At 30.5% G+C, this 15,554-nt stretch overlaps 1 protein-coding gene across 1 annotated transcript in view; it reads left to right on the top strand.

Moving 5' to 3' along the window:
* Positions 1-15,105, top strand: part of LOC144064849 (transcription initiation factor TFIID subunit 4) — a 123,752-nt gene extending 108,647 nt beyond the window's left edge. Inside the window, exon 17 of the mRNA XM_077587730.1 lies at positions 13,056-15,105. Within this exon, the coding sequence (XP_077443856.1) occupies positions 13,056-13,232 (177 nt within the window). The 3' untranslated portion in view covers positions 13,233-15,105. The remainder of the gene's footprint in view (positions 1-13,055) is intronic.
* Positions 15,106-15,554: the final 449 nt, after the last annotated feature.

Here is a 15,554-nt window from a genome sequence, read left to right as displayed (position 1 = left end):
AGCCTTACTATAGTATGTCGTTTTTTTTTTTTAAGAAAAAAGCCTTACTATACTATGTCGTTTTTTAGGGGAAAAAAGCCTTACTATACTAGGTCGTTTTTTTAGGAAAAAACGCCTTACTATACTGTCGTTTTTTTAAAGAAAAAAAGCCTTACTATACTATGTCATTTTTTTAGGAAAAAAGCCTTACTATACTATGTCGTTTTTTAGGGGGAAAAAGCCTTACTATACTATGTCGTTTTTTTAGGAAAAAACGCCTTACTATACTATGTCGTTTTTTTTAAGAAAAAAAAGCCTTACTATACTATGTTGTTTTTTTTAGGAAAAAACGCCTTACTATACTATGTCGTTTTTTTAAAGAAAAAAAGCCTTACTATACTATGTCATTTTTTAGGAAAAAAAGCCTTACTATAGTATGTCGTTTTTTTTTTTAAGAAAAAAGCCTTACTATACTATGTCGTTTTTTTAGGGGGGGAAAAGCCTTACTATACTATGTCGTCTTTTAAGAAATAAAGCCTTACTATACTATGTCGTTTTTTAAAGAAAAAAAGCCTTACTATACTATGTCATTTTTTTAGGAAAAAAGCCTTACTATACTATGTCGTTTTTTAGGGGGAAAAAGCCTTACTATACTATGTCGTTTTTTTAGGAAAAAACGCCTTACTATACTATGTCGTTTTTTTTTAAGAAAAAAAGCCTTACTATACTATGTCATTTTTTAGGAAAAAAAGCCTTACTATAGTATGTCGTTTTTTTTAAGAAAAAAGCCTTACTATACTATGTCGTTTTTTTAGGGGGGAAAAAGCCTTACTATACTATGTCGTCTTTTAAGAAATAAAGCCTTACTATACTATGTCGTTTTTTAAAGAAAAAAAGCCTTGCTATACTATGTCGTTTTTTAGGGGGAAAAAAGCCTTACTATACTATGTCGTTTTTTTAGGAAAAAACGCCTTACTATACTATGTCATTTTTTTAAAGAAAAAAAGCCTTACTATACTATGTCATTTTTTTAGGAAAAAAGCCTTACTATACTATGTCGTTTTTTAGGGGAAAAAAGCCATACTATAGTATGTCGTTTTTTTTTTAAGAAAAAAAGCCTTACTATAGTGTGTCGTTTTTAGGGGGGAAAAAGCCTTACTATGCTATGTCGTTTTTTAGGGGAAAAAGCCTTACTATAGTATGTCGTTTTTTTTTTAAGAAAAAAGCCTTACTATACTATGTCGTTTTTTAGGGGGAAAAAGCCTTACTATACTATGTCGTTTTTTTTAAAGAAAAAAAGCCTTACTATACTATGTCATTTTTTAGGAAAAAAGCCTTACTATACTATGTCGTTTTTTAGGGGGGAAAAAGCCTTACTATACTATGTCGTTTTTTTTTAGGAAAAAACGCCTTACTATACTATGTCGTTTTTTTAAAGAAAAAAAGCCTTACTATACTATGTCATTTTTTTAGGAAAAAAGCCTTACTATACTATGTCGTTTTTTAGGGGGAAAAAAGCCTTACTATACTATGTCGTTTTTTTAGGAAAAAACGCCTTACTATACTATGTCGTTTTTTTAAAGAAAAAAAGCCTTACTATACTATGTCATTTTTTTAGGAAAAAAGCCTTACTATACTATGTCGTTTTTTTAGGAAAAAACGCCTTACTATACTATGTCGTTTTTTTTAAGAAAAAAAGCCTTACTATACTATGTCATTTTTTTAGGAAAAAAGCCTTACTATACTATGTCGTTTTTAGGGAAAAAAAGCCTTACTATACTATGTCGTTTTTTAGGGGAAAAAAGCCTTACTATAGTATGTCGGTTTTTTTTAAAGAAAAAAGCCTTACTATACTATGTCGTTTTTTTAGGGGGGAAAAAGCCTTACTATACTATGTCGTCTTTTAAGAAATAAAGCCTTACTATACTATGTCGTTTTTTAAAGAAAAAAAGCCTTGCTATACTATGTCGTTTTTTAGGGGGAAAAAAGCCTTACTATACTATGTCGTTTTTTTAGGAAAAAACGCCTTACTATACTATGTCATTTTTTTAAAGAAAAAAAGCCTTACTATACTATGTCATTTTTTTAGGAAAAAAGCCTTACTATACTATGTCGTTTTTTAGGGGAAAAAAGCCATACTATAGTATGTCGTTTTTTTTTTTTAAGAAAAAAAGCCTTACTATAGTGTGTCGTTTTTTAGGGGGGAAAAAGCCTTACTATACTATGTCGTTTTTTTTTGGGGAAAAAACGCCTTACTATACTATGTCGTTTTTTTAAAGAAAAAAAGCCTTACTATATTGTCATTTTTTAAGGAAAAAAGCCTTACTATACTATGTCGTTTTTAGGGGGAAAAAAGCCTTACTATGCTATGTCGTTTTTTAGGGGAAAAAGCCTTACTATAGTATGTCGTTTTTTTTTTTAAGAAAAAAGCCTTACTATACTATGTCGTTTTTTAGGGGGAAAAAGCCTTACTATACTATGTCGTTTTTTTAGGAAAAACCGCCTTACTATACTATGTCGTTTTTTTAAAGAAAAAAAGCCTTACTATACTATGTCATTTTTTTAGGAACAAAGCCTTACTATACTATGTCGTTTTTTAGGGGGAAAAAGCCTTACTATACTATGTGTTTTTTTTAGGAAAAACCGCCTTACTATACTATGTCGTTTTTTTAAAGAAAAAAAGCCTTACTATACTATGTCATTTTTTTAGGAAAAAAGCCTTACTATACTATGTCGTTTTTTAGGGGGAAAAAAGCCTTACTATACTATGTGGTTTTTTTAGGAAAAAACGCCTTATTATACTATGTCGTTTTTTTTAAGAAAAAAAGCCTTACTATACTATGTCATTTTTTTAGGAAAAAAGCCTTACTATACTATGTCGTTTTTAGGGAAAAAAAGCCTTACTATACTATGTCGTTTTTTAGGGGAAAAAAGCCTTACTATAGTATGTCGTTTTTTTTTAAGAAAAAAAGCCTTACTATACTATGTCGTTTTTTAGGGGGAAAAAGCCTTACTATACTATGTCGTTTTTTAGGGGGAAAAAAGCCTTACTATACTATGTCGTTTTTTTAGGAAAAAACGCCTTACTATACTATGTCGTTTTTTTTAAAGAAAAAAAGCCTTACTATACTATGTCATTTTTTTAGGAAAAAAGCCTTACTATACTATGTCGTTTTTAGGGAAAAAAAGCCTTACTATACTATGTCGTTTTTTAGGGGAAAAAAGCCTTACTATAGTATGTCGGTGATTTTTTTTAAGAAAAAAGCCTTACTATACTATGTCGTTTTTTAGGGGGAAAAAAGCCTTACTATACTATGTCGTTTTTTTTGGTAAAAAACGCTTTACTATACTATGTCGTTTTTTTAAAGAAAAAAATTCTTACTATACTATGTCATTTTTTTAGGAAAAAAGCCTTACTATACTATGTCGTTTTTTAGGGGGAAAAAGCCTTACTGTACTATGTCGTTTTTTTAGGAAAAAACGCCTTACTATACTATGTCGTTTTTTTTAAGAAAAAAAGCCTTACTATACTATGTCATTTTTTTAGGAAAAAAGCCTTACTATACTATGTCGTTTTTTAGGGGAAAAAAGCCATACTATAGTATGTCGTTTTTTTTTTAAGAAAAAAAGCCTTACTATAGTGTGTCGTTTTTTAGGGGGGAAAAAGCCTTACTATACTATGTCGTTTTTTTTTTGGGAAAAAACGCCTTACTATACTATGTCGTTTTTTTAAAGAAAAAAAGCCTTACTATATTGTCATTTTTTAAGGAAAAAAGCCTTACTATACTATGTCGTTTTTAGGGGGAAAAAAGCCTTACTATGCTATGTCGTTTTTTAGGGGAAAAAGCCTTACTATAGTATGTCGTTTTTTTTTTAAGAAAAAAGCCTTACTATACTATGTCGTTTTTTAGGGGGAAAAAGCCTTACTATACTATGTCGTTTTTTTTTTAAAGAAAAAAAGCCTTACTATACTATGTCATTTTTTAGGAAAAAAGCCTTACTATACTATGTCGTTTTTTAGGGGGGAAAAAGCCTTACTATACTATGTCGTTTTTTTTAGGAAAAAACGCCTTACTATACTATGTCGTTTTTTTAAAGAAAAAAAGCCTTACTATACTATGTCATTTTTTTAGGAAAAAAGCCTTACTATACTATGTCGTTTTTTAGGGGGAAAAAAGCCTTACTATACTATGTCGTTTTTTTAGGAAAAAACGCCTTACTATACTATGTCGTTTTTTTAAAGAAAAAAAGCCTTACTATACTATGTCATTTTTTTAGGAAAAAAGCCTTACTATACTATGTCGTTTTTTTTAAGAAAAAAAGCCTTACTATACTATGTCATTTTTTTAGGAAAAAAGCCTTACTATACTAAGTCGTTTTTAGGGAAAAAAAGCCTTACTATACTATGTCGTTTTTTAGGGGAAAAAAGCCTTACTATAGTATGTCGTTTTTTTTTTAAAGAAAAAAGCCTTACTATACTATGTCGTTTTTTAGGGGGAAAAAAGCCTTACTATACTATGTCGTTTTTTTAGGAAAAAACGCCTTACTATACTATGTCGTTTTTTTTTTTGAAAAAACGCCTTACTATACTATGTCGTTTTTTTAAAGAAAAAAAGCCTTACTATATTATGTCATTTTTTAAGGAAAAAACCTTACTATACTATGTCGTTTTTAGGGGGAAAAAAGCCTTACTATGCTATGTCGTTTTTTAGGGGAAAAAGCCTTACTATAGTATGTCGTTTTTTTTTTAAGAAAAAAGCCTTACTATACTATGTCGTTTTTTAGGGGGAAAAAGCCTTACTATACTATGTCGTTTTTTTAGGAAAAACCGCCTTACTATACTATGTCGTTTTTTTAAAGAAAAAAAGCCTTACTATACTATGTCATTTTTTTAGGAACAAAGCCTTACTATACTATGTCGTTTTTTAGGGGGAAAAAGCCTTACTATACTATGTGGTTTTTTTAGGAAAAACCGCCTTACTATACTATGTCGTTTTTTTAAAGAAAAAAAGCCTTACTATACTATGTCATTTTTTTAGGAAAAAAGCCTTACTATACTATGTCGTTTTTTAGGGGGGAAAAAGCCTTACTATACTATGTGGTTTTTTTAGGAAAAAACGCCTTACTATACTATGTCGTTTTTTTTAAGAAAAAAAGCCTTACTATACTATGTCATTTTTTTAGGAAAAAAGCCTTACTATACTATGTCGTTTTTAGGGAAAAAAAGCCTTACTATACTATGTCGTTTTTTAGGGGAAAAAAGCCTTACTATAGTATGTCGTTTTTTTTAAAGAAAAAAAGCCTTACTATACTATGTCGTTTTTTAGGGGGAAAAAGCCTTACTATACTATGTCGTTTTTTAGGGGGAAAAAAGCCTTACAATACTATGTCGTTTTTTTAGGAAAAAACGCCTTACTATACTATGTCGTTTTTTTTTAAGAAAAAAAGCCTTACTATACTATGTCATTTTTTGAGGAAAAAAGCCTTACTATACTATGTCGTTTTTAGGGAAAAAAAGCCTTACTATACTATGTCGTTTTTTAGGGGAAAAAAGCCTTACTATAGTATGTCGGTGATTTTTTTTAAGAAAAAAGCCTTACTATACTATGTCGTTTTTTAGGGGGAAAAAAGCCTTACTATACTATGTCGTTTTTTTTGGTAAAAAACGCTTTACTATACTATGTCGTTTTTTTAAAGAAAAAAATTCTTACTATACTATGTCATTTTTTTAGGAAAAAAGCCTTACTATACTATGTCGTTTTTTAGGGGGAAAAAGCCTTACTGTACTATGTCGTTTTTTTAGGAAAAAACGCCTTACTATACTATGTCGTTTTTTTTTTTAAGAAAAAAAGCCTTACTATACTATGTCGTTTTTTAGGGGGAAAAAAGCCTTACTATACTATGTCGTTTTTTTTAGGAAAAAATGCCTTACTACACTATGTCGTTTTTTTTAAGAAAAAAAGCCTTACTATACTATGTCATTTTTTTAGGAAAAAAGCCTTACTATACTATGTCGTTTTTTAGGGGGAAAAAGCCTTACTATACTATGTCGTTTTTTTAGGAAAAAAACGCCTTACTATAGTATGTCGTTGTTTTTTTTAAGAAAAAAAGCCTTACTATACTATGTCGTTTTTTTAGGGGGGGAAAAGCCTTACTATACTATGTCGTCTTTTAAGAAATAAAGCCTTACTATACTATGTCGTTTTTTAAAGAAAAAAAGCCTTGCTATACTATGTCGTTTTTAGGGGGGGAAAAGCCTTACTATACTATGTCGTTTTTTTTAGGAAAAACGCCTTACTATACTATGTCGTTTTTTTTTAAAGAAAAAAAGCCTTACTATATTATGTCATTTTTTAAGGAAAAAAGCCTTACTATACTATGTCGTTTTTAGGGGGAAAAAAGCCTTACTATGCTATGTCGTTTTTTAGGGGAAAAAGCCTTACTATAGTATGTCGTTTTTTTTTTTAAGAAAAAAGCCTTACTATACTATGTCGTTTTTTAGGGGGGAAAAGCCTTACTATACTATGTCATTTTTTTAGGAAAAAAAGCCTTACTATACTATGTCATTTTTTAGGGGGAAAAAGCCTTACTATACTATGTCGTTTTTTAGGAAAAACCGCCTTACTATACTATGTCGTTTTTTTAAAGAAAAAAAGCCTTACTATACTATGTCATTTTTTTAGGAAAAAAGCCTTACTATACTATGTCGTTTTTTAGGGGGAAAAAGCCTTACTATACTATGTCGTTTTTTTAGGAAAAAACGCCTTACTATACTATGTCGTTTTTTTAAAGAAAAAAAGCCTTACTATACTATGTCATTTTTTTAGGAAAAAAGCCTTACTATACTATGTCGTTTTTAGGGAAAAAAAGCCTTACTATACTATGTCGTTTTTTAGGGGGAAAAAGCCTTACTATAGTATGTCGTTTTTTTTTTTAAAGAAAAAAGCCTTACTATACTATGTCGTTTTTTAGGGGGAAAAAAGCCTTACTATACTATGTCGTTTTTTTTAGGAAAAAACTCCTTACTATACTATGTCGTTTTTTTAAAGAAAAAAAGCCTTACTATACTATGTCATTTTTTTAGGAAAAAAGCCTTACTATACTATGTCGTTTTTTAGGGGGGAAAAGCCTTACTATACTATGTCGTTTTTTAGGGGGGAAAAGCCTTACTATACTATGTCGTTTTTTTAGGAAAAAACGCCTTACTATACTATGTCGTTTTTTTTAAGAAAAAAGCCTTACTATACTATGTCGTTTTTTTAGGGGGGAAAAAGCCTTACTATACTATGTCGTCTTTTAAGAAATAAAGCCTTACTATACTATGTCGTTTTTTAGGGAAAAAGCCTTACTATACTATGTCGTTTTTTTAGGGGAAAAAAGCCTTACTATACTATGTAGTTTTTTAAAGAAAAAAAGCCTTCCTATACAATGTCGTTTTTTAGGGAAAAAGCCCTATTAAACTATGTCGTCTTTTAGGGAAAAAGCCCTACTATACTATGTCGTTTTTTTAAGAAAAAAGCCTTACTATACTATGTCGTTTTTTAAGAAAAAAAGCCTTACTATAGTAGGTGGTTTTTTTTTAAAGAAAAAAGCTATACAATACTATGTCGTTTTTTAGGGGGAAAAAGCCTTACTATACTATGTCGTTTTTTTAAAGAAAAAAAGCCTTACTATATTATGTCGTTATTTTAAAGAAAAAAGCCTTACTATACTATGTCGTTTTTTAGGGAAAAAGCCCTACTATACTATGTCGTTTTTTAGGGAAAAAAAGCCTTACTATACTATGTCGTTTTTTAAGAAAAAAAAGCCTTACTATACTATGTCTTTTTTTAGGAAAAAAAGCCTTACTATACTATGTCGTTTTTTTAGGAAAAAGCGCCTTACTATACTATGGCGTTTTTAAAGAAAAAAAGCCTTACTATATTATGTCGTTTTTTAGGAAAAAAAGCCTTACTATAGTATGTCGTTTTTTTTTTAAGAAAAAAGACTTACTATACTATGTCGTTTTTTAGGGGGAAAAAGCCTTACTATACTATGTCGTTTTTTTAGGAAAAAAACGCCTTACTATACTATGTCGTTTTTTTTAAGAAAAAAAGCATTACTATACTATGTCGTTTTTTTAGGGGGGAAAAAGCCTTACTATACTATGTCGTCTTTTAAGAAATAAAGCCTTACTATACTATGTCGTTTTTTAAAGAAAAAAAGCCTTGCTATACTATGTCGTTTTTTAGGGGGGAAAAAGCCTTACTATACTATGTCGTTTTTTTTAGGAAAAAACGCCTTACTATACTATGTCGTTTTTTTTAAAGAAAAAAAGCCTTACTATATTATGTCATTTTTTAAGGAAAAAAGCCTTACTATACTATGTCGTTTTTAGGGGGGAAAAAGCCTTACTATGCTGTCGTTTTTTAGGGGAAAAAGCCTTACTATAGTATGTCGTTTTTTTTTTTAAGAAAAAAGCCTTACTATACTATGTCGTTTTTTAGGGGGAAAAAAGCCTTACTATACTATGTCATTTTTTTAGGAAAAAAGCCTTACTATACTATGTCGTTTTTTAGGGGGAAAAAGCCTTACTATACTATGTCGTTTTTTAGGAAAAACCGCCTTACTATACTATGTCGTTTTTTTAAAGAAAAAAAGCCTTACTATACTATGTCATTTTTTTAGGAAAAAAGCCTTACTATACTATGTCGTTTTTTAGGGGGAAAAAGCCTTACTATACTATGTCGTTTTTTTAGGAAAAAACGCCTTACTATACTATGTCGTTTTTTTAAAGAAAAAAAGCCGTACTATACTATGTCATTTTTTTAGGAAAAAAGCCTTACTATACTATGTCGTTTTTAGGGAAAAAAAGCCTTACTATACTATGTCGTTTTTAGGGAAAAAAAGCCTTACTATACTATGTCGTTTTTTAGGGGGGAAAAGCCTTACTATAGTATGTCGTTTTTTTTTTTAAAGAAAAAAGCCTTACTATACTATGTCGTTTTTTACGGGGAAAAAAGCCTTACTATACTATGTCGTTTTTTTTAGGAAAAAACTCCTTACTATACTATGTCGTTTTTTTAAAGAAAAAAAGCCTTACTATACTATGTCATTTTTTTAGGAAAAAAGCCTTACTATACTATGTCGTTTTTTAGGGGGGAAAAGCCTTACTATACTATGTCGTTTTTTAGGGGGGAAAAGCCTTACTATACTATGTCGTTTTTTTAGGAAAAAACGCCTTACTATACTATGTCGTTTTTTTTAAGAAAAAAGCCTTACTATACTATGTCGTTTTTTTAGGGGGGAAAAAGCCTTACTATACTATGTCTTCTTTTAAGAAATAAAGCCTTACTATACTATGTCGTTTTTTAGGGAAAAAGCCTTACTATACTATGTCGTTTTTTTAGGGGAAAAAAGCCTTACTATACTATGTAGTTTTTTAAAGAAAAAAAGCCTTCCTATACAATGTCGTTTTTTAGGGAAAAAGCCCTATTAAACTATGTCGTCTTTTAGGGAAAAAGCCCTACTATACTATGTCGTTTTTTTAAGAAAAAAGCCTTACTATACTATGTCGTTTTTTAAGAAAAAAAGCCTTACTATAGTAGGTGGGTTTTTTTTTAAGAAAAAAGCTATACAATACTATGTCGTTTTTTAGGGGGGAAAAAGCCTTACTATACTATGTCGTTTTTTTAAAGAAAAAAAGCCTTACTATATTATGTCGTTATTTTAAAGAAAAAAGCCTTACTATACTATGTCGTTTTTTAGGGAAAAAGCCCTACTATACTATGTCGTTTTTTAGGGAAAAAGCCCTACTATACTATGTCGTTTTTTAAAGAAAAAAAGCCTTACTATACTATGTCGTTTTTTAAGAAAAAAAAGCCTTACTATACTATGTCTTTTTTTAGGAAAAAAAGCCTTACTATACTATGTCGTTTTTTTAGGAAAAAGCGCCTTACTATACTATGGCGTTTTTAAAGAAAAAAAGCCTTACTATATTATGTCGTTTTTTAGGAAAAAAAGCCTTACTATAGTATGTCGTTTTTTTTTTAAGAAAAAAGACTTACTATACTATGTCGTTTTTTAGGGGGAAAAAGCCTTACTATACTATGTCGTTTTTTTAGGAAAAAAACGCCTTACTATACTATGTCGTTTTTTTTAAGAAAAAAAGCCTTACTATACTATGTCGTTTTTTTAGGGGGGAAAAAGCCTTACTATACTATGTCGTCTTTTAAGAAATAAAGCCTTACTATACTATGTCGTTTTTTAAAGAAAAAAAGCCTTGCTATACTATGTCGTTTTTTAGGGGGGAAAAAGCCTTACTATACTATGTCGTTTTTTTTAGGAAAAAACGCCTTACTATACTATGTCGTTTTTTTTTAAAGAAAAAAAGCCTTACTATATTATGTCATTTTTTAAGGAAAAAAGCCTTACTATACTATGTCGTTTTTAGGGGGGAAAAAGCCTTACTATGCTGTCGTTTTTTAGGGGAAAAAGCCTTACTATAGTATGTCGTTTTTTTTTTTAAGAAAAAAGCCTTACTATACTATGTCGTTTTTTAGGGGGAAAAAAGCCTTACTATACTATGTCATTTTTTTAGGAAAAAAGCCTTACTATACTATGTCGTTTTTTAGGGGGAAAAAGCCTTACTATACTATGTCGTTTTTTAGGAAAAACCGCCTTACTATACTATGTCGTTTTTTTAAAGAAAAAAAGCCTTACTATACTATGTCATTTTTTTAGGAAAAAAGCCTTACTATACTATGTCGTTTTTTAGGGGGAAAAAGCCTTACTATACTATGTCGTTTTTTTAGGAAAAAACGCCTTACTATACTATGTCGTTTTTTTAAAGAAAAAAAGCCGTACTATACTATGTCATTTTTTTAGGAAAAAAGCCTTACTATACTATGTCGTTTTTAGGGAAAAAAAGCCTTACTATACTATGTCGTTTTTTTAGGGGAAAAAAGCCTTACTATAGTATGTCGTTTTTTTTTTTAAGAAAAAAGCCTTACTATACTATGTCGTTTTTTAGGGGGAAAAAAGCCTTACTATACTATGTCGTTTTTTTTAGGAAAAAACGCCTTACTATACTATGTCGTTTTTTTAAAGAAAAAAAGCCTTACTATACTATGTCGTTTTTTTTAGGAAAAAAGCCTTACTATACTATGTCGTTTTTTAGGGGGGAAAAGCCTTACTATACTATGTCGTTTTTTAGGGGGGAAAAGCCTTACTATACTATGTCGTTTTTTTAGGAAAAAACGCCTTACTATACTATGTCGTTTTTTTTTTAAGAAAAAAGCCTTACTATACTATGTCGTTTTTTTAGGGGGGAAAAAGCCTTACTATACTATGTCGTCTTTTAAGAAATAAAGCCTTACTATACTATGTCGTTTTTTAGGGAAAAAGCCTTACTATACTATGTCGTTTTTTAGGGGAAAAAAGCCTTACTATACTATGTAGTTTTTTAAAGAAAAAAAGCCTTACTATACAATGTCGTTTTTTAGGGAAAAAGCCTTACTATACAATGTCGTCTTTTAGGGAAAAAGCCCTACTATACTATGTCGTTTTTTTAAGAAAAAAGCCTTACTATACTATGTCGTTTTTTAAGAAAAAAAGCCTTACTATAGTAGGTGGTTTTTTTTAAAAGAAAAAAGCTATACAATACTATGTCGTTTTTTAGGGGGAAAAAGCCTTACTATACTATGCCGTTTTTTTAAAGAAAAAAAGCCTTACTATATTATGTCGTTTTTTTTAAGAAAAAAGCCTTACTATACTATGTCGTTTTTTAGGGAAAAAGCCCTACTATACTATGTCGTTTTTTAGGGAAAAAGCCCTACTATACTATGTCGTTTTTTAAAGAAAAAAAGCCTTACTATACTATGTCGTTTTTTAAGAAAAAAAAGCCTTACTATACTATGTCGTTTTTTTAGGAAAAAGCGCCTTACTATACTATGGCGTTTTTAAAGAAAAAAAGCCTTACTATATTATGTCGTTTTTTAGGAAAAAAAGCCTTACTATAGTATGTCGGTTTTTTTAAAGAAAAAAGACTTACTATACTATGTCGTTTTTTAGGGGGAAAAAGCCTTACTATACTATGTCGTTTTTTTAGGAAAAAAACGCCTTACTATACTATGTCGTTTTTTTTAAGAAAAAAAGCCTTACTATACTATGTCGTTTTTTTAAAGAAAAAAAGCCTTACTATACTATGTCTTTTTTAGGGAAAAAGCCCTACTATACTATGTCATTTTTTTGCGAAAGAAAGCCTTACTATATACTGTGTCGTTTTTTTTTACGAAAACAAGCCTTACTATACTATGTCGTTTTTTAGGGGAAAGCCCCACTGTACTATGTCATTTTTTGTAAAAGAAAGCCTTACTATATACTATGTTGTTTTTTTTACCAAAAAAAGCCTTACTATACTATGTCGTTTTTTAAAGAAAAAAGCCTTACTATACTATGTCGTTTTTTTAAGGAAAAAAAGCCTTACTATACTATGTAGTTTTTTTAGGAAAAAAAGCCTTACTATACTATGTCGTTTTTTAAAGAAAAAAGCCTTACTATACTATGTCGTTTTTTTTAAGTATAAAGCCTTACTATACTATGTCGTTTTTTTAGGGAAAAAGCCCTACTATACCATGTCATATTTTGCGAAAGAAAGCCTTACTATACACTGTTGTTTTTTAAGAAATAAAGCCTTACTATACTATGTTCTTTTTTTAAAGAAAAAAGCCTTACTATACGTGGTCGTTTTTTTAAGAAAAAAGCCTTACTATACTATGTCGTTTTTTAAAGAAAAAAGCCTTACTATATATAGTCTTCCTTTCGCTGGAGAACAGGTGGGTTAGGCTCCAGCGACCCCCGCAACCCTTTCGAGGATGGTCTGTATGGAAGATGAATGAATGAAAATGTAAACCAGTACATACAAGTTAAAAAAAATACATTTCGTTTTTTTACCCTCTGGTGCCTGCAGTTGGCTGGGATAGGCTCCAGCACCCCTCCATGTGAGGATAAGCAGTATGGATGGATGAAAATGGCTGTCTGGTTCTGATTTCCTTCGATTCCGTAAATGAACATCTTCCCGGTTTGTGTCTTCTCAGGTGTCAGGCAGTGCGGCGGGTTCCCCGGCCGGCTCGTCGTCCACGGCACCCCCGACGTCTCGCCAGTACACGCGTCAGCGCATCACCCGCGTTAACCTCAGGGACTTCATCTTCTACTTGGAGCAGGAGCCTAACGCGGCCCATTCGCTGCTGCTCTACCGCACCCTCCTCAAGTAGCCCCGCCTCCTGCCCCTCCCCCACAACCTCGTGCCTTCAGATCAGGTGTCGCACTCATCCTCGTCGTCCTCGCAGTCTGGGGAAAAAAAAAAGTCATGGATGGCGTCTTTGCTCTCTCGTCGTGTCGTGAAATCCACAAAAAAATGTTGTTTTTTTTACAGCCAATCCTGTCCAAACATGGCTTCTTTTTCGAACACCCATTTGTACATTTTCTTCAGCGGACGTGTAAATATTTTTGTTTTCTTTCGTCGTTTTTCACTTCTCAGCGCAACAAAGTCAAATCAGCAACGACTGAAAGCCAATCTTTTTTACCTGCGTTGATGAGATAAATTGTTTTTCACTAAAAAATGTCACGTTTTGGGATTAATCAAAAGATTCGTTTTTACGAGAAAGAAGTATTCTCTGATAAAAATGACTCAATCTGAAATGAGGTGTTTTATAACTTTCCCCTCCAAAATAAGAGATTTTTTTTTGTTCGGAATTTGTTTAAATTAATTTAAACCTTTTTTTTGCTACGTGTAAACCAAAAATTTATGAAATTGACTTAATTGTCTTCCCACCTCTAATATAAATACCCCACAATATTTCTTTTTAAAAAAAATATTATAAAGATGCACAATTTTTCTCCCAAAAATATAATTTTAATAATTTATTCTCACTTTTAAACAGTTGGGTTTAAAAATACAACATAACCGTCAATTTTTAAAAACCAAAAGTGGAAGAAAAAAATATTTTTTTTCTCTTAAATTACCACAAAATTTAATTAAAACGCAACATTTTATCATTAAAGATGATTCATTCACCATGACATAAATATGAATTTCACCAACTAGTATCACATTTTTATAAATGAAAAGAAAGGTACAAAAAAAATATATGTTACTGTTATGGCATCCTGTATTTTTAAAAACATCTGTGTATTTTTAACAGTATTTTCATAACATTTCAAATGTATTAGTATATTCTATTTTGACATTAATTTCATGGGCCTGTTTGTACGCACCTGTTAGTATTTGCCCCAAACGAGCCGGTTGCCGTGGTTACAAATTCAACGCAGCCATTTGTTTTTAACGAGTCCACTTTGTGCAAAATGCTTAAAGAACAAAAAAAAAGTCCATTAAATGTTTGTTTTTTTGTGACAAAGGAGAAGAACATTCACGCTTGTCGTTACACGTCATTTTTTTTAACTATTTACAAATGTAGAAACACTAAATCATTCAATGTTTCAATTCATTTCAATGTCTGCGATTGTTTGTTTGTAATAATGACTGATAATTTAAATGGAATATCTCGGCCTATGCAGATTATTATTATTTTTTTAGATGAATTTAAGCATTTTTAAGTTTTTCTCGCGCTTTTTTTGTGAGTTTGGACAGCACTTGTTTTATTGTATTTTTGTTTTTGTTGGAATTTTAAAGCTGTCTGTTTTAATATTGCTAAGAAATGTAATCTTTTTAATTGTATTGACACTTGTAAAAAAGAGGAAAATTGCTCGTTTTCATCGATTGGCTTTGTTTTTTTTGTTCTACGAAAAGCACAACAACTCCACTGATTTTTTTTGTAACTATAAAAAAAATTCTTGTTTGGCGTTTTTACCGCTTGCAGATTTTTTAGGCAAAACGTCAAGACTGTATTAAAAGAAAAAACAAACAAAAACTAAACTTTCACTGTAAGGATATTTTGTAAATACTGTTTACAAGACCTCTGTGTTTATTAGAACCACGTTATTTTTGGTAAACTCTTGTACATATCTTGGATTTTTTCTGTTTGTGTGAAATGACAAAAAAACAAACAAAAAAATGGCGACAAACAATACTGATGTATTTGTACCTATTTTATAAAGGAATAAATAAGCTGTTTACTAAACTGACAAGATGCTGACTTGTCTATTTTTTCATTCATGAAATTTAGTCATTTTAATAACCTTTTTAGTTGATCATTTTCGGACTTATTGTTGCCTGTAGTTTCTGAACTTACCAGTAGAGAGCAGGTTTATCCGCATTTGTACTTACCGTGTTTCTGGGCTGTGGAGACATTTAAGGAACATACAGTGGTACCTCGAGATAAGAGCTTAATTCGTTCCGGGACTGAGCTCGTATGTTGATTTTCTCGTAACTCAAACGAACGTTTCCTATTGAAATGAACGAAAAACAAATTAATTCGTTCCAACTCTCTGAAAAAACACCAAAAACAGGATATTGGATTGGAAAAACATTTTTATTTGTTCTAATTCGCCATCTATTAACAAAGTATCAAATAACTAGTGGTTTAATAGTATACTAAAATGTGTTTAATAGAAGTAAAATTAGACGGATTTTGCGG

Source organism: Stigmatopora argus, chromosome 2 (genome assembly GCF_051989625.1).
Source record: "Stigmatopora argus isolate UIUO_Sarg chromosome 2, RoL_Sarg_1.0, whole genome shotgun sequence".
In the NCBI taxonomy this organism is placed as follows: domain Eukaryota; kingdom Metazoa; phylum Chordata; class Actinopteri; order Syngnathiformes; family Syngnathidae; genus Stigmatopora; species Stigmatopora argus.
Note: the sequence above shows the minus strand (reverse complement) of the source record. Positions and strands in the feature narration are given on the sequence as shown.